Source organism: Podarcis erhardii, assembly GCF_964252035.2.
Source record: "Podarcis erhardii genome assembly, chromosome: 14".
In the NCBI taxonomy this organism is placed as follows: Eukaryota; Metazoa; Chordata; class Lepidosauria; order Squamata; family Lacertidae; genus Podarcis; species Podarcis erhardii.
The window spans coordinates 47,957,032-47,980,004 of record NC_138503.1 but is presented as its reverse complement, the minus strand read 5'-3'; the positions used below and the strand labels follow the sequence as shown (position 1 = coordinate 47,980,004).

The following is a 22,973-nucleotide window of genomic DNA, read 5'->3' as shown; positions in this document are numbered from 1 at the left end:
TGTGAATAATCCCAAGCCTTGATAGTTGACACATGCTGCTCTCCCCCGACCCCGCAGTGCTGCTCCTGTGTGTCTTCACAGTGGCCCTGCAAGGCAGGCTGCTAATGATGTTGCCATTTTACGCATGGCAAACAGAAGTTAAGGCCAGTTTTCTCCTGCCCACCTAGAAATATATCCTCTCTGAAACGGAAGTTGTACCTTAGCTTAAATTGCCACTGGTAGAGTTAATCCTGTATGTAACAATTTAATCACCGAGTGCATATATGTATGTATTATGCTGTATCTCACCATTCTTCTAAGGAGCTCAAGGTAGCATACATGGTAATTTCACCCACTAAGCTGTTTCCCTTCCCATTCTCAGTAGCAGGACAGTTCTGTAGGTTGGAGCAGCCTGTATTTTTCTCCCACCTTTAAAGCGGCTGCTTATCAAGTTCGATGGGTGGCTTTGCCTTCATGCATTTTGAGAGCAAGTTCATGATTTGGGTCCAAGGTGGGTCAAATCTGTTGCATCTGTGCCCTGGGGATGGAAGGGTTTTGTAAGGTGCTGTAACCCCTAAGCCCAAGGGGAGCATGTGGCGATACAGTTGGAACAGTCAAGCAACCTTTTTTTGAGCTTCAGTGACTTGTTCTGGCTATTTTAGTTCTCAGTAGTTTGAGAACACCCTCAGAGGAAGACAGCCAAATTTTAGTAGCTAATGCCCTGCCCCTCTTGTTATCGGCGCTCATGAAGAAGCTATTACCAGGGTCACGAAGGTCCGTCAAAAAACCCCAAACTGTGTATAAGGAATTTGTAGCTTGGCAGTCGGCCCAAATGTCTTATCCTGGGAAAGTTCTTCTTTGCCATTTTCCAGCTTCTCCCTCCCTCCCTGGATACGACTTGCTTAAGTTACACATTCATGACATATGTTAAATATAGGCCTGGTCCAAAGAATCCATGCAGCAGGTTCTGTGCATCCACGATCGCTCCAGGCTTCTGTTTTCATGCTTCATGCTGAGCTGCTTTTGGATCTTAGGGGGAGTTTCCAAGGCTGTCTCTTGTTGAAAACAAAATGCTAATATATCTGACAAGGCACGCACAAGCTCTGAGGCACGCCCTGAAAGTAACCCTCTGCATTCTGTCTATGGAGTGCCTGTGCTGTTTTTGGATGTTGACTCTGCTTGTCAAGGCTGTCCATCTACAAAAGCGGAGAGGAGAAATCAGTATACAGCAGTCTTCACCAGTGGGACCGATGGCAGCTGTACTCCAAAACATCTGGAGGGCACCAGGTTGGCAAAGGCTGGCACAGAATTTCCTTTGAAGAGCAGCACTGGCAGCAGTTTGTTACTGGGCCGAGTATAAGGCTGTGTTGTGTTGACTTATAAAGCCCTGAACAACCTGGGGACCTGGATGCCTTTGCCCATATAAACCACACCAGCTCCTGATACCTTGGGAGGAAGCCCTCTTGGTTGTGCCACAGCCTTCAGAAATGCATCTGGTGGCAACTGGGGCGGGGGGACAACCTTCTCTGTCATGCTCAGTTTGCGGAGCCATCTCCCCCCAAAATAAGGCAGGTGCCAATCTTGCTTACCTTTTGGTGCCTCATGAAAGCATGGTTATTCACCCAGGCCTTGCAGGGGGCAGGGAGTTAATGATACCTGGTTTACAGAACTAATGGAGTTTATGATTGTATTCTAAATTGCATGCATCTAAATGTGCTTTTATTGGTTTCAAATTTTGCTTATTGATAGCCTTCTATATAAGGTTTTAAACTGCACTGGGATTGGAATGGAAGGGTGGCAAGCAATAAATAGATAGATAGATAGGAAATGAAAGGGGTGTTATAGGAATGTGTTGCATTTGTTAACTTAGACAAAAGTTTAGGATAACTCTCAGGTTCTCAAACCTTACCAAGGAGGGTGAGTGCATTTGGAAAACGAGATGTTGCAACGCCTTGGTAAACTCTGCAGAATCGTGTCTTGGTTGTGCTAGGAAGCTATTGGCAGTGGGGCAATAGCATTTTCTTTCCAAAAAGTTTTTCTGGCAACGTTCATTGCTAAGATGTGTAACCCTGTTGCCCTCTAAAGAGATGTCACCCTAGAGCAGAGGGCATCACACTCTTCTGCCTCGGGTTTTGGGGGAGCCTGGGCAATGTATCATCTTTTGGGAGAAGCTTGGACCGGTGTGAAATCTTGTCTTGTATTTGCGCAGACGACTCCCTTTCAAATCAGATATACTTAACAGGCTCACGTGCCTCTCTTGCCCCCCCCCCTTGTCTTTCCCCTAGGAACGGCCGCCGCCGCCGCCGCCCCTGCTGCCGCCGCTGCAGCTTCATCGCTAATCAACCCCTTCCAAGTGAATCAGCCTCAGCCCCTCACTCTCAATCAGCTGCGGTCGAGCCCCATCATGGGAAGCAGCCCGTCCTTTAGCAGTGTGCCAGCGCCGGGCATGGAGCCTGTACCTCTGCCTTCCGTGGCACCGGTGGCGATGGCACCCATGCCAGTCATGGGCACCGTGGCATCTCTTACTCGAATGGGCCATGGGATGAACGTGGGGCTTGTGGGCGCAGTGGCTCAGCCTCTTCACAGTACCGGGCTTCCACCCTCGGCCTCCCAGCCTGCTAACGCTACCAATCCTTTCCTCCTATAAAGGCCAAGGTGGTGGAACCTAACTTGGCAAGAGGTTTTGCAGAACTGAGTGGAATTTCCTGAGGCCGGTTCGGGCTGAACTGTGTGTGTACAAGAGACTTTGGGGGTTGCAGGGGGAACTAGGCTTGTGGTTTACAGTTGCATTCGTTGCAGATTTCTCTCCCTACTCACTGTTTAATCTCAACCTAGCCTTCTCCCGCAGATGGTACTTCTTACTTTCAGCTTGCGGGAGCATCGCATAAAAGGTCCACACTTGCACCATGAAAATTAGATTTTCTTCTCCCGCTCCCCCCCCTTTTTTGTTAATCACTTCAATGTTATAAGAAGTACCTGCCATTTTTAATAGTCCTCTTTGTAGACCATGTGCCGGACTGTGAAGCAGCTGCAACCTGCGTCTGCTAGAGCCCCATCCTCGTAAAGAATAGGGGAGACTCAAAGGCGCTAGTGGACATATTTGCACAGAACTATATACTGTTCTAGACTGTTGGTTCACCCATAGTCCTTATACATCTTAGGAGAAGAGAGAGGAATGTGGGGCGTCCAGGGATTATATTTCTCTCCCCTGCTTGTACACTAAAACATGGTAGCGCAAACTGTACCCGTGGACTGGGGTCGGGTGGGGTCGGGTTGGAACTGGTGGAAAAGGCAAGCTTGTCGAAAGCGGGACAGAAGCAAGCTCTCATTGGGTTGTGACATCCTACAGGTGTGCTGTTTTTTTTAATGCAGTGTTGAGTTTGTACCCTTTCAAGGACTCGTCAAGGACTTCTGTCTGAGTGGCTGGCATGCTGCGCTTGTGTTCAGGAGTGTTTCGCTCTGTGCTTGTCTGATAGTGAGTTCATTTGGACATTAATGTGCGTAGTTATCCTTTCTTTTAAAAATTGACTTGCAATGCAGGTTAAAAATGAAGAGAGGGGGTGAGGGAGGAGGCAACATTGAATTCAACTTCATTGGGGCAAGTCTGGGAACTAATTTGGGATGAACTCTGCTAATACGTAGTTATCCTTATATACTTTTTTGCACTTTTTTTTTTTAAAAAAGAAAGACTAGTACCATTTTGGATTTGAGTTGGCAAGATTGGCGCCCTGTTTCTGTCTTGCTAATTTTTATAATGTGGTTCTTATTTAACAGTCTGTAGCTTCGGTAGACTTTATCAGGTCTAGCTAAAAAATTAAGTTACAGTAACTTTATGATTTAATGCCCTCTTATTTATATATTTTATACATACATATATATATATTAGCTCTTGGTTTCCATAAAGAGAATTTAAAAGGGAATACTGATAAACCTTTTGCTTTTGGACGAAGAGTTTGAAATGGAAGCTGAAGCGCTCCTGTGGCATAAACTTTGAGTGGCATATGAACGTAAGATGTCATTTACAAGGAAAACACTACAGTTGCCTTTTCCCCTCCCTGTTTTACGATTATGTCTCCCTCATGATGAATGGTAAGACTCCGAAGCCTTTTATAGACAGAAGATCATGAAAGACCACTTCTCTCTTGTAATAACTTTGGGAAACTTTTAAAGGAAAACGCTGTATGATTGTTAATTTTAATCAACTAAATTCTTCTAACTAAAGATGCACTCTGTGCTAATAACCTGCTCTGTTTACAGTCTTCTTTGCAAAGTGAATTTTTGATTACTCACTAAGCCATACTCAGGTTGAAGTCGTCATTACCAGCTCTCTTTAAAAATGGCAACTCGCTTGGCTAAGTAGGCTGCCCTTTGTTTTCCTAACCCTTCTTCTTTGCAGTGCTAACTAAGTGGCCAGCAGAAGGTTCTTGGTTGAGTCCCAGGCAACTCCAGGTACTTAAACCCTGCAGACCCACTGCCAGTCAGCGCCCCCACAGCACTGAGACAGGTGGGCAGAGGCTGGGTGACATCTCCAGCATCAGACCAGAGTGTTGAGGTACCCAGTTCACAAGCTTTTGCTCGAAGATCATGACAACAGTAGCATTAAGGGGCCTGCAATCATACTGAGAAATGCTAGTGGAAGTCTTGAGGCTAATGCAGATAAAGCAGCTACTTGGCAGGATGCCCCGTGACTTTTCATTTTCTTAGTTCGGAGATTCTGGATCTCTCCCTTGTGTCCAACAGGCCTCAACAAAAGTTAGCTCTTTGAGCAACATTGGAGATGCTATGAAGAACCCAGGTGGTTTGGAGTTCTAGAACTTAGGAACTTAGCCTCCAGAACATGTTACAGCAAATGGGAGCGGAACCAAGTATGTTTCAGCCCAATGTTGGTGTATTTCCTGCTTGTCGGCTATGCTTTCTTCGGTTGGGGTAGGGGAGGGGGTGGGGCTCATCCTGACAGGCAAAGGGAAGGGGTGGAGTAAATTGGTCCAGTTTACAGCTCGTCACATTTCCAGAACCAACTTGCGAACTGAAACACAGCCATCCTTCAAGATTTGCGCTCACTGAGTTTTCTGATGCAGTTCTCGACAACCGAAAAATGTTCTGAAATGCATTTATGGGGGAAAGCGGACACTGTGATGTCTATATTTGAAAAAAAATGACACACACAAAAATGCGTTGCGATAGGGGGAATTATTTGCAAATTGGGGAAAAAATGATTACTTGGAGGGAGGCATGCACAAAGATGCAATCACATTTTTGTGCAGGACTTATAAAAATTGCACCCTGGTGAGAAAATGGGGCAGACCAAAGTTAGTATCAGAAAAACGAGAGAAATTGAAATTGACACATTTGGTCATGCTTACATCAGGAACCGCTCTCGATCCACATTCAAGGGGTTTTCCTAAAAAATTAAAAATAAATCAATAAAACATCTTAGCATCCATATTCCAAATGTTTCCTGCTGAAGGTAATGCTTTTCTTAAATAAACATGAAGTGTAGAATAAAAAACCCACATCTGTTTCCTGACACTTCTTGTCTCTCTTTCTCTCCTGACTACACCCACCCACACCCCTGGCAATCTTCTTCAAATAAAGCAATTTAATGCTTTTGAAAGAAAGGGTATCGAAAAACAGCCTTACTGGTCAAGTTGACCAAAGATTTTGTGAAACCACTGTGTCATTTTAAGCCCTCGAAAACGGCGATGTGGTTGTTAACATTCTGCTGCTTGAAGCTGAAGTGTGGTGTGTGACCAACGCAAAGATGTTTTGCATTGTGCCCTAGCAGAATCACAGCCCTCCAGAATGCCGCTGGAAGGGAGCAGGAGTCGCTCTGCAGCACCGGTGCAGATTTGCCTCTTCGCTGCAGCAACGCCTTGTGGGAAGCCACTGCGTAAAGTCAAATAGCATGGAGGCAAAGGGGCATGCGGCCGATTCCTCATGCACAAGGGGACTCTGGGCTCCCTGCTACTCCTTGCTGTATTGTTTTTAACACTTGATTGGAAGCTGCCCAGAGTGGCTGGGGAAACTCAGCCAGATGGGTGGGGTATAAATAAATAAATAAATTTTAAATAATCAAATAAATAAATTGACGGTTTTCGTCAACCCTCCCCCCCAAAAGCTCAACAACTCTGGGCATTTCCCCCCATTTTCTTAATTTGGAGTCCCTCAAAATACATGGGGATGTGTTATACACGGAAAAATACGGTATCCTAGTTCAAAGAGACACCTTAGCATGGCAAAAACACTCCAGGAGAAGGTATCCGGTTTAGCAGCTGTGAATTTGTCTAAATCCTCTTTTAAAGCCATCCAAAATTTCAGACCTTCCAAGGGTACCTATTTTCCAGGAACAGTCCCGTATTTACAGAAGCCTTCCTGGTTTCTGATTTGATCCCTGAATGTCCTGCTTTTCCTTATGAGGTCCCTATTTTCATTAGAGAAATGTTGGAGAGGGTATGGTAAGATGTCCCTATTTTCATCGGAGGGTATGGAGTTATGCGACCCCTGAGCCAAGGAAAAAACAATACAACCTTTAGAAGGCATCTGAAAGCAGCCCTGTATAGGGAAGGTTTTTTTTTTTTAAAAAAAATAAAGTTTTATTATGCTTTTATATATGTCGGAAGATGCCTATAGTGGCTGGGGCAACCCAGTCAGATGGATGGGGTATAAATAATAAAATATATAATTATCATGGAATAGGACGTCCCTTTTTTTACTGGCAGAAAGTGAGGAGGAATTAAAGAACCTTTTAATGAGGGTGAAAGAGGAGAGTGCAAAATAATGGTCTGAAGCTCAACATCAAAAAACTAAGATCATGGCCACTGGGCCCATCACCACCTGGCAAATAGAAGGGGAAGAAATGGAGGCAGTGAGAGATTTTACTTTCTTGGGCTCCATGATCACTGCAGATGGTGACAGCAGTCACCAAATTAAATGACGCCTGCTTCCTGGGAGAAAAGCAGTGACAAACCTAGACAGCATCTTAAAAAGCAGAGACACCACCTTGCCAACAAAGGTCCGTATAGTTAAAGCTATGGTTTTCCCAGTAGTGATGTATGGAAGTGAGAGCTGGACCATCAAGAAGGCTGATCGCCGAAGAATTGATGCTTTTGAATTATGGTGCTGGAGGAGACGCTTGAGAGTCTCATGGACTGCAAGAAGATGAAACGTATCCATTCTGAAGGAAATCAGCCCTGAGTGCTCACTGGAAGGACAGATCCTGAAGCTGAGGCTCCAATACTTTGGCCACCTCCTGAGAAGAGAAGACTCCCTGGAAAAGACCCTGATGCTGGGAAAGATGGAGGGCACAAGGAGAAGGGGACGACAGAGGACGAGATGGTTGGACAGTGTTCTCGAAGCTACCAGCATGAGTTTGACCAAACTGCGGGAGGCAGTGGAAGACAGGAGTGCCTGGCATGCTCTGGTCCATGGGGTCACGAAGAGTCGGACACGACTAAACAACAAAAATTTTATTGGAGAAATGTTGGAGGGTATGAAGGCTGAGAGCAAATTCTACAGTTTAACTCTGCTGCGTGATGAAGCACTTAAATTGGTCTGTCTTGAATCTCCCAACATCTGCCTGGATGCCCCTGAGTTCTAGTAATGAAAAGGAGAAAAACTCCATCCACTTTCTCTCCGCTGTGCATTATTTTAGACATACCTACATTACGCCTCCTTTTACCTATATCTCCAAATCACTCCCCTTTCCTGGACTGGATGTGCCTTTGGCTCTGAGCCACCATGCCTGCTCTTTCATTCTGCGAAGAAATTCCTGCTGTTTTTGAGAGCGCTGACACGGTCATGCCCTGCTCAGTGTGGGAGGTAGCAGTGTCTGGAAGAGATGCAATCCGGAGTCTGGGCGACAGAAACTCAGGAAACACTTGAAATTACATTTCGTGTTTGTCTTGGGAGTCTTCCAAGGAGCACACAGTGACCTGGGTCGGTGTTCCCTTAACCCCCCTTTCATTCTCAAGGCAGCCCTGGTAGGATAGCATAGCCTGAGATGAAAGTGCCTTGACCGAGGCCACCCACTGAGCGTCATGGCCAAGCGGGGATTTGAACCCAACCTTGAGTGCCCTGTCCCCACTTCAGTGCACTGGAGGGATGGGAAATGAACCGGATGGATATTACTTGCAATCTCTAGTCCCCAGGAGAATGTGGCTGCGCTCAGTCCCCCGCTTAATGATTAATTTTGCACCAGGTTCTTTTTTTTTGTTCCTGCAATGAATCGATGATCAAAGCCATCTGTTTCCAAGCCTGACATAGCAGCAAATCTGCCTGTCACCCTCCGCCCCCTAAAAAACCCCAGGTTCTGACTCTTCCTGTTCTTAAAGCGGAACATTTTGTTGCCTGTTCTCAACATAACTTGTTTGGAAAGTTTTCTCTCTCTCTCCCCCCCCCCTTGTTCTCCTGTTGCAATTCCTTTTTAATTTCTTCCTCTCCTTTGTGACAATTCCCTCTGCCTGTCCCGTTTCCTGCCCTCTCTTTATTGCAACAGCATGCCTATGCAGCTGAAGCCTCTCTTTCGCTCTTTGCAGCTACAGGTACCAGATCGAAGCCTGGCAGGCAGAATATCCCAGTTACTGTAACAGGAATTTTGCTGGGGGTGGGCAGGCAGGCAGGCGAATTACTTTTTTGTTGGCTTCACTGCAAGTATAGTGAGCGATTAGAGGCAGATTCCAATTCTATTCACCAAAAGAGCTGTTTAATTGCACCGAAAGGGATTAATAGGCTGGTTCATATGTCCAGGAGCCAGCATATCCATGCTACCTGGTCAAGTCCAGAATTTCGGTACTAACCTATAAGGTCCTACAAAGTGCAGGACTAAGTTACCATACTTTGAGACTGCCTTATCTCCTATGCTGGAATGTGGGTGGTGCTGTGGTCTAAACCACTGAGCCTCTTGGGCTTGCCAATCAGAAGGTTGGCAGTTCTAATCCCTGCGATGGGGTGAGCTCCCGTTGCTCTGTCCCAGTTCCTGCCAGCCTAGCAGTTCGAAAGCATGCCAGTTCAAGTAGATAAATAGGTACTGTTGTGGTGAGAAGGTAAACGGCGTTTCCATGCGCTCTGGTTTCCGTCACGGTGTTCTGTTGCACCAGAAACGGTTTAGACATCCTGACCCGGAAAGCTGTCTGTGGACAAACACCAGCTCCCTCGGCCTGAAAGCGAGATGAGCACAGCAACCCCATAGTCGCCTTTGAATGGACTTAACCATCCAGGGGTCTTTTACCTTTACCTTTTACCTTATCTCCTATGCACCTTATGCACTGTGGTCTGCATGTATTGTAGATGATAAAAATTAATATTATTTTTTTTCTTACCTGCACTGATGTGTCATTGTTTGCATGAGGGGCTTTTATCCATTTCTGCAGTCACGCAATCAATAAGTCAGCTGTTGAACTGGGTTTCACACCGTCACAAAAACAAATTAACCGAAACAAAAACACAAAACAAATAGCAAAAAGAAAAGTGCCAAACTTAATCCGTTCTGGAAGTCTGTTTGACTTCCGAAATGTTCGAAAACAAAGGCGCAGCTTCTGATTGGTGCAGGCGCCCCAGAAACAATAGCCGACAGCCGTATCAGACGTTCGGCTTTCGAAAAACGTTCGAAAACCGGAACACTTCTGGTTTTTCAGCGTTTGAGAACCAAGGTGTTTGAGAACCAAGGCACCACTGTATAAGGTATTTTTGTGTGTGTTCCCATTCCATAAGCCTGGTCCAGACATCAATTTGCCACACACCGGATTAGGGAGAAAGACCTTGGGTGGTGACTTTCTGGTTCTTTTCCTCCTCTGCTTTTGGGCTGGCTCACCCAGGTACATAACTCACCTGCCCACTCAAGCCTTGATGTCTCACAGCTGAACATGCCCACAATGTTTTGTGGGAGAGGAGTTCTCTTTTAGCCTTTCCCACACCTGATGTCCTCCAGATCCTTTGGATTACAATTCTCACCTGACAGAAGTTGTCATGCCAGAATGGTATCATCGGCACAGACAAGCTGTCCGTCAGAAGCAGCAGTTGTCAAGCAATGTACCAGCCCTAAGGTAGTTGTTTAGCAAACCCTTTGAGGATTCTACTCTTAGCTGCCTTTTCATTTTGTGGACGTGGTTCTGTTTTTTTAAAAAATATTATTATTTATAAAATTTGCATACCACCCTATACTCGCAAGTCTCACTCAGAGCAGTTGCAACATAAAATCACAAAATACAGAAAACAAAAAAAAAAAGCCAAGCAATCCCCCCTCCCCAGGACATTTTAACAGGGCATTGGACATCAGCCAAAGACCTGGTAAAAGAGGAATGTTTTTACCTGGTGTCTAAAGGTGTATAATGAAGGCGCCAGGCGAACATCCCTGGCGAAAGCATTCCACAAACTTATCAAAACTGAAACTATCAAAGTTGCTTTGATTTCCTGAAAAGGGGTTGTATACACTTCTGGGCTTTATAGTCAAACAAAAATATGATGTATTGCTCGGTGCCTTTGCCCTAATCTGATTCTCCCCCTTTCATTTGCTACTCCCAGACTGTATGCATGCTTTTAAAAATTGGGTGTGTATTTCATCCCCTTGCTGCTGAATCTAGGTTTTTGTTAGGAGCCAGGACAGACCTCGTAACACTTCATCTGGACAGAGAATGTAATTGCTTGGGGCTTTTGCAGTTTCAGGGAATGTAAAATAACCTTAATATTATTCACTTTGGTGTGTTAAAATCTGCGGTGATTCTCCTTTCCATCACTAACTTGGCAAGCAGCCCAGAACAGCCAGCTGGAGTTTCCTGAAAAGGTCAACATGATAAGCTGCCACCAGATACGAGAACAGGAAGTTATGTGCATGCAAGGACAATCGGTGTCTGGTTAATGTGGATAAAAATCTGGGCAAAATTCCCAGATCTCCCTTCACAGAAGACCCTCTGCGCTCGGGCTTAAGAGATTTCTGCTTTTGGCTTTGACTTGAAAATAAAATGTATAAGAAGTTTCTCTGTTGAAAGTCTTTTCGCTCGTATCCTTTTCAAGCCTGTACAAATGTTTTGCAGAATATTTTTTAAAAATCTCTATTTGGTATAGTAATGTTCTCCTTGTGTGGGACAGCCTGATTTCTGCTCTGTTATACCCACAGGGAAGGGAAACTCAGCTGGTTCTGATTTTTGGCCCCAGCCTGTGAAAGCGCCCAGCTTAGAGCTGGCCAGTCTCTGATATGCTTTCCTTTCCATCCTGCTTTTCTCTGCCTACAATTTTCTGATATGCTTTCCTTTCCATCCTGCTTTTCTCTGCCTGACAGCTGTCTACAATTCTACATTTGTTCCAAAGAAGACACAGTGCTACCTGGACCTCTTTTGAGTGCCCTGCTTAATTCTGCTGTTCATAAAGCAGTCATGGTGGGTGGTACAAACTCCCTGCCTTTTCCATCGCACGTCCTTGTGATTTTAGGGTACGCTGGGAGCCTCTGTGCAAGTACTCAAAGAACTGGGAAACGGGGAGTCGCTCAAGAGCTTCTATTCCTGCTCCCCAACCCAACCCTCACCCCGTCAACAGCCACTATTGCAAAGAGCAGCAGCAATCTCCAGAATGACTGAAATGACTTGGGGGAAGCAGGCAGTGGCCTAAGACCTTGCCTGGATCAATTCCTTGCAGTACGGCCTCACTACGTCAGCTTTCGAAAGGACCTCCGCCCTCAGCGTATAGGCGCCAAAGCTGCTGTGGCTGCAGGAGGTTGCACCATGAAACAGTGCTAATGTGCTGCCATCTTTTGCATGCATCCAATATGATTCCATGAGCGCAGAGCCAATTTGGTGGCGGTGGGAACAATATCTGCTCCAGCTCTTTGATGCTCCATTATAAGTGAATGCCTGTCCTCGCCTCTTTGATATTATGTGCCAATTCTCTTTGGAGCGAGGGAATTTGTACAGTGGTACCTCGGGTTACATACGCTTCAGGTTACATACGCTTCAGGTTACAGACTCCACTAACCCAGAAATAGTGCTTCAGGTTAAGAACTTTGCATCAGGATAAGAACAGAAATCGTGCTCCGACGGCACGGCAGCAGCAGGAGGCCCCATTAGCTAAAGTGGTGCTTCAGGTTAAGAACTGTTTCAGGTTAAGTACGGACTTCTGGAACAAATTAAGTACTTCACCTGAGGTACCACTGTACATAGCAAATGCCACACGGACTTGCGATTTTGTTGCGCTACACTTGCAACCTCAAATTGGCGAACGACTACAAATGTTGCATAGTTTTATCTGTCTACCGTTTCGTTTTTCCACAGAACTCTGGCTCCCCCTACTGGAAAACCTTAACAAGGTCAAAATTATTTAATTTTTGCAAGGGCATGGAGAGCCACCAATTTAACTTCTCTTTTCTGCTCCACTTGCAACTGCGCTCGCTGAATTTTGCCACCATTTGAAATCTGTGCAAAACTTTGCCAGGTGTTATCTCATTTTTTCCTTTGACGAGGGTTTTCTGGGTGTATTTATTTGCATGCCATGGTAAGCTGTGGTTAACTGTTTACTATGGAAGTGCAGGGGACGCGGGTGGCGCTGTGGGTTAAACCACAGAGCCTAGGACTTGCCGATCAGAAGGTTGGCGATTCGAATTCCCACGACGGGGTGAGCTCCTGTTGCTCGGTCCCTGCTCCTGCCAACCTAGCAGTTCGAAAGCACGTCAAAGTGCAAGTAGATAAATAGGTACTGCTCCGGCAGGAAGGTAAACGGTGTTTCTGTGCGCTGCTCTGGTTCGCCAGAAGCGGCTTAGTCCTGCTGGCCACATGACCCGGAAGCTGTACACTGGCTCCCTCGGCCAATAAAGCGAGATGAGCACCACAACCCCAGAGTCAGCCATGACTGGACCTAATGGTCAGCAGTCCCTTTACCTTTACCTATGGAAGTGCAGAGCACCCCAGTTTTGCTCCTCTCCCCTAGGGAGCGGAAGCAAGCGCCATGTTCCTTGGCTTTGTGTTATCGCCAAACAGGGGATAGTGGTTTCTTTTGCTCTAAACCAGGGTTTCCCAAACTTGGTCTCCAGTTGTTTTTGGACTACAATTCCCATAATCCCTGACCAGTGGCAGTGCTAGCTAGGAATGATGGGAATTGTAGTCCAAAAACAGCTGGAGACCAAAGTCTGGGAAACCCTGCTCTAAACAAACCATGACTGGTAAGCTGAGAACAAAGCCTTCAGACTGTTGTTTGTTTCACCCTAACCAAACCACCATCTCTTCTTTTGGACATCATTAAGTCCCAAGGATCATTGTTTTGTGCTCTTGATACATAGGAATAAAGGCAAATGCTCTGTGCATTCATGTATTTACATACCCAGAGTGATGTGATCAGAAGACTCTCTTTCCCCCCACCACATTCTTTAAAAAACCTTGCAGACAATATTACTACAAAGAAGACTGCTGCCCCCACAAATGTGGAAATCCTTTATTTAAAAAGAAACTGTACAAAATGGTGTAAGTACAAGGGTACTCTCTAGATCCTTCCAAAGTACACTGGGCAAGTTGGTGGGAATTTACAAAGCACCAATTTGGGTGTAGGAAATTCTAAATAAGCTCATCTGTTTAATAGCAAATGCTATTGCTTTCGTAAATAAGTGTTGGCGTTATTTTTAAAATATCACTTTCCATACTGCAAGAAACCAGTTTCAAGTAATATTCAAACTATCCCTTATACTTGATTTCCCTCCTCTTTCCTGCAGGTCTCATTCATGCTGGTCATTAAACCCACTTGTTTGCTGCACAACAGCAGGACTAATTTAAAACAGTTCTGCAATACTGATGAAATGGGATAAATCAGGTGCCAGAAGGGGCGGTCAGAGAGCGAGAAAAGCAGATTCTCTCTTACCTCCAACTTTGCAACAGTTACAAAATCGTCCTAAACAAGTGAATGCTCAAGGATGAGTAACGTGTGTGCAAAAAGCAAGGGATTAACTTGGGGAGGTTGGAGCATTAGGGCATTAGGACTGCTTCTGCCACAACATGCTTTGGGATATACAGGAATGTTCCCCTAAAGAAAACAGTTGCCCCTTGCAACTGCTAGCAAGCTGGGCAGAGGAACACTTGCAAATGGCTTAAGTGTAGTTGGCACAGAGCAGGCAAGTTTGTAAGCCCTTCCTGCATGCTATGCTTTCTGTCTTGGCCATAATGGGATAACCGACCCCTCAAAGCAGAGGCGAGAAACTGAGTGGCACGACAGTGAAGCCAACCCTCCTACTGTGTAGGCTTGTGAGGTGCAAAATAGACCCATGGTTTTAAGCTGCAGGTAATCCTTTCAAGTGTTGCACTGCTAAAAAAACCCCAAAAAATCTGCAAGCTTGCTCCCTGCTGCACTACATTTCTACATATATGGAACCCTTCCTTACATGACCAGGCATATATGAGCCATCTGCCATTGCCTGGTGCCCTCCAGAATCCTGCCGCATTCCTTTCGGTAGAATGGCCCTTTGTCAGTGCTCTACGGATGTTGGAACTCCAACTCCCATCAGGTTTGGCCAGAAGGCCAGGGATGATGGGAGATGCAGTCAGCTGGAGACAACCATGCTCACTATCCCCGCTGTGCTGGGTAGAGGGAAGGAAAACTCAGCCTGCTCTGCAGTTCATATAAAGAGGGTGGACTTGGCACAATGCTGGCCTGGGTTTAAACCTCTCTGCCCTGTCTAGGGATGCCACGTTACTTGCTGCTGATTTCGTCACTGCAGGTAAAGCTGGTATTTGGGGTGTACCCAAAATTGCTTTGGTGGGGCAGAGGGCAGGGTTCAGACACAGGCTATAGGGTGGTAAGCTCAGCACCCCTGCCCTAGCACCTTGGTAACAGAACATTTGAAACGGTCCTCAGGACACACTTGTTAGTCCCGTGACAACTACAACAGGCCTGAGCTGGCATCTGGAGTGATCCTAGTTCAAATACCTTTGCCAGGGGGGCAGATGACCCTACGGGCTTTCAAAGCAGGCCAGCAACCACCTGGTGTTCAGTAGTTTTGAATGCCGCCTGCCACTGACGGGAGCGAGGGGTTGGACGCGCTGGCAGGGCTCACGTCGTAGCCCAGCTTCTTCATGTCCTTGGTCACCACGTTGAAGGAGAGGGTGACGAAGCCTTGCGAGCGCACCCGGGTCACTGGAAGAAGACCAAGTGGAATGAAATGAAAACCAGCAGGAGTTTATTTCACTCTTAAAATAAAATAAAAATAATTTATTACTTGTAGCCTGCCCATCTGGCCGGGCCTCCCCAGCCAATCTGGGTAGCTCCCAACAGAATATTAAAAACACGATAAAATATTTAAAACTTCACTAAACAGGGCTGCCTTCAGATGTTTTCTAAAAGTCAGATAGTTGTTTATTTCCTTGACATCTGATGGGAGGGCGTTCCACAGGGCGGGTGCCACCACCGAGAAGGCCCTCTGCCTGGTTCCCTGTAACCTCACTTCTCACAATGAGGAAACCGCCAGAAGGCCCTTGGAGCTGGACCTCAAATGTCTGGGCTGAATGATGGGGGTGGAGACGCTCCTTCAGGTCTACGTGGCCGAGGCCATAAAAAGGTCATTAAGATCAAAGGGTGGTGGTTCGATGTCTGATTTTCTGAATGCAACTGCACTTGAAAATTCAATGGGGGGAGAGTAAGCACTGTAGGAATGAAAACTGAACTTCCCTTTAAAGCACTGCACATTCATCGCCCCCCTACTAACACTGGACATCTTCCCTTGGCAATGCATATTTATTTGCAGATATAACACAGCCTGCTTTGGAATCACAGAATGCTAGAGTTGGAAGGGATCTCAAGGTTCATCTTGCCCCCGCCCCCCGCATATTTCTCCCTTAGTTGCAGTTCCCCTCCCAATCCCCTCCCTCCCTAATGCCCTCCAAGCTTCAGGGTATATTTATAAACCAAACCAGATGCTGTCTTCTGTACCTCCACCACGGAACACCTCCCACTTGGGACTCTTCTCCCCCAATGCCACAAGAATTATCCGGTGCCAACATCTTCTGCAGGAGGAGGAGCAGCCCTGAACATGAGCGCATTCTGAATTGGGTCAACATTTCAAGCTCAGTCTTTGCCCTTGCTCTTTAGGGGCCAGGCTCTGCCTGTGATTCCACCTCCGCAGGGCCTGGCCTGCTGATAACGTTCATCCCATCCAAGGGGGGTTCCCTCCCCAAGCACTTGCCTTCTCGGCCTTCTCCCTGCGCTACGACCTTGGGGTCCGTGAACTCTGGGCGTCTTCCCATAAGCCAGCTGGGAGAAAGAGAAAGTTCCCGGGTCATTGAGGCAGCCTCACAATTCCACTCGATCCGAATCCCCCCGTAACCCAAACCTGTAAAATGTTACTGCAGCCCTAAATCTCACAATCCCATAATCTCTCTTACAAGTTCAGCCAGCCACAAACTCTCCCAGACTTTGTTGGAAACCACACAGCAAGGCGCTTTAAAGAAGGGGTGGAGAAACTGACTCTCTGGAAGTGGTTAGAGCACAGCTCTTCTCATCGCTGACCACTAGCCTTGCAGGCCAGGGCTGATGGGAGCTGTAGTCTAACATTGCCTAGAGGGTTACATGTTCTCCATCCCTAGTCTACAGTGAGTGGCAGGGTGGATAAAAACCAATAATCTTTTTTTAAAAAAATCAAATAAAAAAAATCAGTTTTTAAAATTTAAATCGGATTTCAAAAATAAAATGCTTTTGGGGAAAAATATCTTTCTAAAGATAGTTTTCTATATAAGTTACATTATAGTCCAAAGGCTATTTATCAGGAAATAAGGATTTGTTTTAAGTTTTTCATGTGTGCTAAAACTCACTTAAATTGTTTAACCACATCAGTTAACAAACATGGATACATATGCTATAATGTTATTGTTTTAGTTAAATAAACTGTTTAAATTGTTATTAAGGAAATGATTATTTTCCTCCTTCCAATAAAGTGCAGCAGAAAAGTTGTCCAAATATAAACAGTTAGCTTATTAAACCTCACAATAATTTCATAATTATCTGCCTATGTATTTCTAATAGTATAACCAAATCAGTAATTTTTTAATATAACTGTAAAAACTGCTCTGAAAATTTATTATTCCCAAAATCAAACCTTCCTCCAGCAAGAATGACTCTTTCCGTAAAAAAATAATGATTTAAATCATATCTTACTGATTTAAATTGATTTGATTTAAATCAAATGTACCCTGATGAGTGGCAGCAGCTCTCCACTGTTTCAGATGGGGAAATTTCCCCACTGTTACCTGGTGATGCCAAGGATTGAGTTTGCAAAGCCAGAGCCCTGCCGTTAAACAATGACCCTTTGCTTCCTTATTCTTACTAGGCCCCTGGCGAGTTTTCCTTTGCCACAGCTGGCCAACAGTTTGAACTCCCCCCTGTGCCTCGTCCGCAGCCCAGGCCAACAGTGTGTTGTTTACAGTGTATGGGGATCGAGCCCCTCCCACCCAACACGCAGTGAGGAAAGTGTTAGCAGTTGTGTGCATGCAAGTGTGGTTAGGGAGAAGCTTCAAGCTGCTGGTAGGCTGTGCCAGGGGCCAGTTTGTATAACTGTTTGGTTCAAATATCAAATTGCATAGGGCCCTCGTTTGCGTGGCTTGCTCCCTAAATATTAAATAGATGATTTGCACAAAAAGGGCACCTATGTGCAATCAAGCTGTTACATTTGCAAGCCGTCTAATTGGTGGCAGGGAGGTCATATTGGTACCCCAGCAGTCAAAGGGACCGCAGTGTGGACAAGTGAACCAAGTAAATTGAGATGATGTCCACTGGAGCCAAGTGCTTCTAAGACATGTATATAAAAAAGCACTTCCTAGTAAATATTCACCCACATCGTACGCATTCTTCAGTACCTTGTAAACTTCTGCAGCTTGGATGTCGATTCAGGAACAAACATTGGGATGGTCCTCCTGTGCCTGAAACAGAATTTAGGATATCCAAATCTGGGAGCTCAACCAATTAGAAAAGATCCAGAAAAGGAAAGATTAAGAAAGTCAATGTTTTCAGTGCCCCATCAAAGCCAAAAAATCTCACATACCCCTTGGCAGAAAGAAAGAGGATTTGATGTTTTGTGGAGTCAATAATGAACAAGGATAAAATAACGTTGCAGTGACCCACTGAGTGGTGTGGGGTGGGGGATTGGGACCTATTCTTTAAGGAAATAATTGTTATGTCATCTCAGTGACCCACCCACAATGGCTCTGCTGAGAGATCAGCTCCTCTTTGGCCGACTTCCCATAATCCAGCGGTAGCGTCCGTCTCATGCTCTGGACGCCAGTTTTCAAGACTGCAAGAATATATTTGCATCTTTTCCTCTCTCTTTTGTAATTGTTATAGATTGGAAACCAATAAAACTGTATTTTTTAAAAGAAGAAGAGTGCAACAGCTTAAGGCAACTATGTTCAAACTGAGTCAAGGAGTGCGATTATGAACTCACCTCCCCGGGGTGAAAGGAATATGAACAGCTCCATAGCCTCGGACCACGTCATTCCCAAAAAGATCAGGGCCATACACGCTTATGACTATCTGAGGCCCTTGAGAGAAAAGAAAAGGTTCATCAACCTAAGGGTGCTGGGATGGATTTGGTCCTCTTCCCATCTTGCTGGCTATTACCAGCATCCCACCATGTTTTCTGCACCAGCTGCAGGTGTGTGGATGAAGTTTGGTGGGAGAGCAGCTCTGAAGTTGTATCACTTGGCTTCAGCGACTAATAATTCCCACTGGGTAAACAGGTGGCCAGGTGTCTCCCCACCCTCCTCCTGCCCCCAGGGCAAAGTAGCTCAGTGACATAAAGTGACAGGCTGGCCCGTTTTGTTTTGTATTATTTCTGGAGTTGTGACAGGTGTAAGGCCCCAGATTCATCAGCTATTCCTTTGAGGCTTGGGTTGTAAGGGGAAGAAGACCACTTTGCCAAGCGTGTTTGGTCTCAGGCCTTCTTAACAGCCAGGGCTGAAAAGAAGCATAGCTGGTGGAATCACAGAATCGTGGAGTTGGAAGGGGATCCCCAAAGGTCGTCTAGTCCAACCCCCAGCATTGCTGGAAGGTTCCTCCCTCAGTGGATTCAGTTCTTGCCAGTCTTAATGGAGAATAAAGGACGCCCAAAATGTACGTACAGTGGTGCCTTGCAAGACGAAAAGAATCCGTTCCACGAGTCTCTTCGTCTAGCGGTTTTTTCGTCTTGTGAAGCATCCCTATTAGCGGCTTAGTGGATTAGCGCTATTAGCGGCTATGAAAAAGGGGGGGAGCGAAAAAAATCGCAAGACTCGCAAGACATTTTCGTCTTGCGAAGCAAGCCCATAGGGAAATTCATCTTGCGAAGCGCCTCGAAAAACGGAAAACCCTTTTGTCTAGCGGGTTTTTCGTCTTGCGAGGCATTTGTCTTGCGGGGCACCACTGTATAAGCAGGACTCTCCTCTGCAGTCTTTCTTTGCCCTTCTCTGTAACTAGTAAAAGCAGAATAAGTAATCCAGCTACAGTGGTATCTCTGGATGCAAATGGGATCTGTTCCGGAGCCCTGTTTGCATCCTGAAGCGAACACAACCCGCGTCTGCGCATGCCACAGATTGCCGCTTCTGCATGTGCACGTGACGTCATTTGAGCATCTGCGCATGCGCAGGTGGCGAAACCCAGAAGTAACGTGTTCCGTTACTTCTGGGTCGCCGCGGAGCGCAACCCAAAAACGCTCAACCTGAAGCGTATTCAACCCGAGGTATGACTGTATTTGTTAAGTGTTAAAAGGCACTAAGTTTGCAGCATTTGCAGCAAGCACCAAATTCAGCTTTGCTTGGTGCAGAATTTCGGTTGCCTCACTGCAGAATTTTGAGATCTTTTTCAGGACAGAAAACGCCCCCCCCCCATTCCCTTCCCATTTTATTAAGCAGAAGGGATTGAAAGGCCTGATCCATCGATTCTGTCTTTCCTATCAGAAACCCGAAGCCTCGCTAAGGGCTACTAGAACCTTCCATACCTGTTGCATTCTAAATCTCTCTTTTAACATGCATGCACCAAACTTGGGAGACGGGCCAGAGCACCTCAAACCACCCTTTTCCTGTTGGTGGTTTTTGAGCTCCAAGACCCTCTTGCTTCACTTTACTTACAGCCAAAGGGATTTGTGCTCTTGAAGGTGATGTCAATGGGGAAATTCCACACCAGGTCTTGCGGGGCGACTCTGTTTTTAGAAGTGATCTGCGAGATTCCTTCTTCCAAACCCTGTAAGGAAAAGGGAGGGTGGAGTGAGACCTTTTCTTTTCACATAATATTTCCATTCTGATTTTGGAAGGAGATTCCAAAGATCAGAGGAACACAACCACAGGTCTTCCTGAAAAACGGAATAGGTTCACAAAAACAGCATGCGATTGATAGAAAACAGAAATGTACACAACACCATCCAGGTGAAGAAGGGACATTATCAGAGTTCAGAAACCAGAGGTACTACCCAATCCCTGAGCTAGGGAAATGAGGTGCTTGGGGGGTGGGGCAGGGGAGATTCTGGTATTCAACAGGTGTAGCAAGGGACATGTTTTGGATTACAGTGGTACCTCGTTTTGAGTTCACCTCATTGAGCGTCCATTTCACTGAACGTCTGCGGCAAACCCGGAAGTACTGGAACGGGTTACTTCCGGGTTTGCCGCTTGCGCATGTGCAGAAGCGCAAACTGCTCTCTGTGTGTGCGTGCGCAGAACGGCTCTTTGTCGTGCGTCCTTTTCGTCTAGCATCCGGGGCTCCGGAACGGATCCCGGTCGCAAAACAAGTTACGACTGTATATCTATTTGGTCTAGCATCCTTCTTCCCAAGTCGAGCAGCCGGAGGCCTCTGGGAAAATCACAAGGACCTGAACCTGTCTGCTGCCTCTTGAATTTGGCAATCAAAGATAGACCCTGATAACGGATATTCTGTTTCACTGTTGCGGATGCTGATTCCTTTTCTGTGGCTCACAGCAAAGCGAAATGGATGGATTCGATGCAAGCGGTCCAGAAAAACCACTGGGCTTGTGGTTAAGGAAGGAGCAAGATGACTGGAGAAAGACTTACCGAAGTAGGGGCCCAGTCGTAACCGTACACGAAGCAGTACTTGCAGTAGAGGTCGTCAAACTCCGGGAACTGAAAATAATAAAAAAAAGTTCTTTGCATCTTTCCATCTTTCCATACAGCTCCCTAAACACATCCTGATGTGCGGGGGTTTGCCGAATGCGGTGCTTGGGCCAGGGCTCTCATGCATTGAAGAGCTGCAGCAGCAGCAGCTTTCGCCACAAAGTGCAATGATTGGGAAGCTTGTCTCACTTTGCCTCAGGCCAGGCAATGCAACACAACACAGCAGCTTATCTTCATTTCTTACTCTGCTACCAGCACTCTTTAAATGGAAAACCAGCTCCAGCTTAAGGATGCCGGGGGAAACCTACAGACATACCTGCTGACACCTCAAAATCCCATGAAAGGTTCTTCACCCTTTCACATCTGCACTCTAAGGCACAAATCCAACCGGTCAAGCTTCCCTTGCTGTTCACCGCTCTGATATTTTGTCATGAGAGGGTTTCATGCAAGTGCCATTTATACCTATAGGCTATATGCAAGGATGACAACGACCGCCAATTGCTGCACCTGTGGGATTTGTGCCTGCCCCGCAGCTAACTGATGCACAGAAGCAAGAGAAGCAGGCATTTCTAATTACAGGCATAGGTGGTGAAAACCCAATGCAATACCCCACCCCAACCCGATTTCTATGAGCAGCTGCACCTGTTGGGTTTCTGCCTGTTGCGCTGCTTGCAATAGGGAGATGGAAGCCCGGGGAGAAAACACAGCCAGGCTCTCTCTTTCAGTGAAAGGCACAACAGCAGGGTGAGTGGAAAACGGGGCGCGGGAGTAAAGAAAGGTCGCACCCCCCTCTTTCCGGTTTGGTTCCGCCCATGGCCTGGGGGTACCGAACAGGCGGGAGATACCACGGCGAGGGCCTGGAGGGGTGATGCAGACCAAGAGCGCGTTTTCCCTCTCTAGCCCGGCCCCCCGTTTCTCCCGCGGGACAAAAGCAGCCCCTGCACGCCCCCGGCTCACCTGCGCGCTCTCGATCTGCCCATTAACCATGAGAAGGAAGACGGTGGGGCTAGCGGCGGCCGCCATCGGGGCCTCGCAGGCGCCGGGAGAGGGCCCGTTGCTAAAGGCCGCGTCTCTGGCCCTCCTTAGCAACGGCGGACGGCGCGGCGCGTGGGCCAATCTTCGTTCCGCGCCTCCTTTTCGGAACGCGAAGGGGCGGGGCCGAGGCTGCCCTAGAACGTTGGGAGGGAGGACTCCGCTCTCGGTCACAAGGCGATGCTGATGCGCTATGAATGAAATAGCGCTGTTAGTTTAGCGTGGAGCAGGCATAGGCAAACTCCGGCCCTCCAGATGTTTAGGACTACAATTCCCATCATCCCTGACCATGGGTCCTGTTAGCTAGGAATGATGGGAATTGTAGTCGGAAACATCTGGAGGGCCGGAGTTTGCCCACGCCTGGCGCAGTGTTATTCATTGAGACAGTTGCAAAGCAGCAACAAAAACAGCAATAAGAAGAAGAAGAAGAAGAAGAAGAAGAAGAAGAAGAAGAAGAAGTAGTTATATAATAATAAACATAGTAAATTAGAACGAGAATGTGCTTTTATTGTGATAGCAACTGTAAAAATGTGATCCTGGCTTTGGTGTGGAATTGGTTTGTTTTATATTGTGATTTTTAAAAATATTGGATCAGATTGTTACTATTAATATTTGATGTTTTATTATGTTTTTATATGCATTGGAAGCCGCCCAGAGCGGCTGGGGCAACCGAGCCAGATGGGCGGGGTATATATAATAAAATATTATTATTATTGTTATCTTACTGCCATAGGCATGCTGAAGTCGTTTGAGGGATATAAATAATTATAACAAATCGTTATGGAGAACGGTGGGTTTTCATATGATCAAATTTATTTGTGTGTGTGTGTGTGTGTGTGTGTGTGTATATATATATATATATATATATATATGCAGGTTTTGGTGTCCTCGGGTGTCTTCCCGTGTAAAAGTTGG

The 22,973-nt window shown here is 46.3% G+C and overlaps 2 protein-coding genes across 7 annotated transcripts in view; one reads left to right on the top strand and one right to left on the bottom strand.

Annotated features, from left to right (window-relative positions):
• EPN2 (epsin 2) overlaps nucleotides 1-4,222 on the top strand; it is a 38,207-nt gene extending 33,985 nt beyond the window's left edge. For all 4 annotated transcript variants that reach the window (XM_081839766.1, XM_081839768.1, XM_081839769.1 and 1 more), the window contains exon 9: nucleotides 2,265-4,222. In XM_081839766.1, coding sequence (XP_081695892.1) covers nucleotides 2,265-2,626 — 362 coding nt within the window. In that variant the 3' untranslated portion in view covers nucleotides 2,627-4,222. The remainder of the gene's footprint in view (nucleotides 1-2,264) is intronic.
• Nucleotides 4,223-13,362: 9,140 nt separating this feature from the next.
• B9D1 (B9 domain containing 1) lies at nucleotides 13,363-22,144 on the bottom strand. 3 transcript variants are annotated; one of them, XR_014151069.1, is made up of 8 exons: nucleotides 21,984-22,144; nucleotides 20,967-21,035; nucleotides 20,034-20,145; nucleotides 18,374-18,470; nucleotides 17,790-17,852; nucleotides 16,124-16,191; nucleotides 13,489-15,078; nucleotides 13,363-13,457 (listed from the first exon to the last, which is right to left on the bottom strand). XR_014151069.1 is itself a non-coding variant. In XM_081840110.1 (7 exons), the coding sequence occupies exons 1-7, from the start codon at nucleotides 22,047-22,049 to the stop codon at nucleotides 14,933-14,935; spliced, it is 621 nt and encodes a 206-aa protein (XP_081696236.1). In that variant the 5' UTR covers nucleotides 22,050-22,144; the 3' UTR covers nucleotides 13,363-14,932. The 3 variants fall into 3 exon arrangements, 2 of the variants coding, with proteins under 2 accessions (XP_081696236.1, XP_081696237.1); XM_081840110.1 differs by having other exon boundaries at nucleotides 13,363-15,078; XM_081840111.1 differs by lacking the exon at nucleotides 16,124-16,191 and having other exon boundaries at nucleotides 13,363-15,078.
• Nucleotides 22,145-22,973: the final 829 nt, after the last annotated feature.

Bases quoted from the DNA above. Each gene is read 5' to 3' on its own strand.
- B9D1 (XM_081840110.1), bottom strand. From the start codon at position 22,049: ATGGCGGCCGCCGCTAGCCCCACCGTCTTCCTTCTCATGGTTAATGGG. The intron at 16,192-17,789 runs GTACTGAAGAAT...TCTTTCTCCCAG, and splicing joins AAGCTGCAGAAGTTTACAAG to CTGGCTTATGGGAAGACGCC. The intron at 15,079-16,123 runs GCAAGTGCTTGG...GTCTTCTTCCAG, and splicing joins GCAGGGAGAAGGCCGAGAAG to TGACCCGGGTGCGCTCGCAA.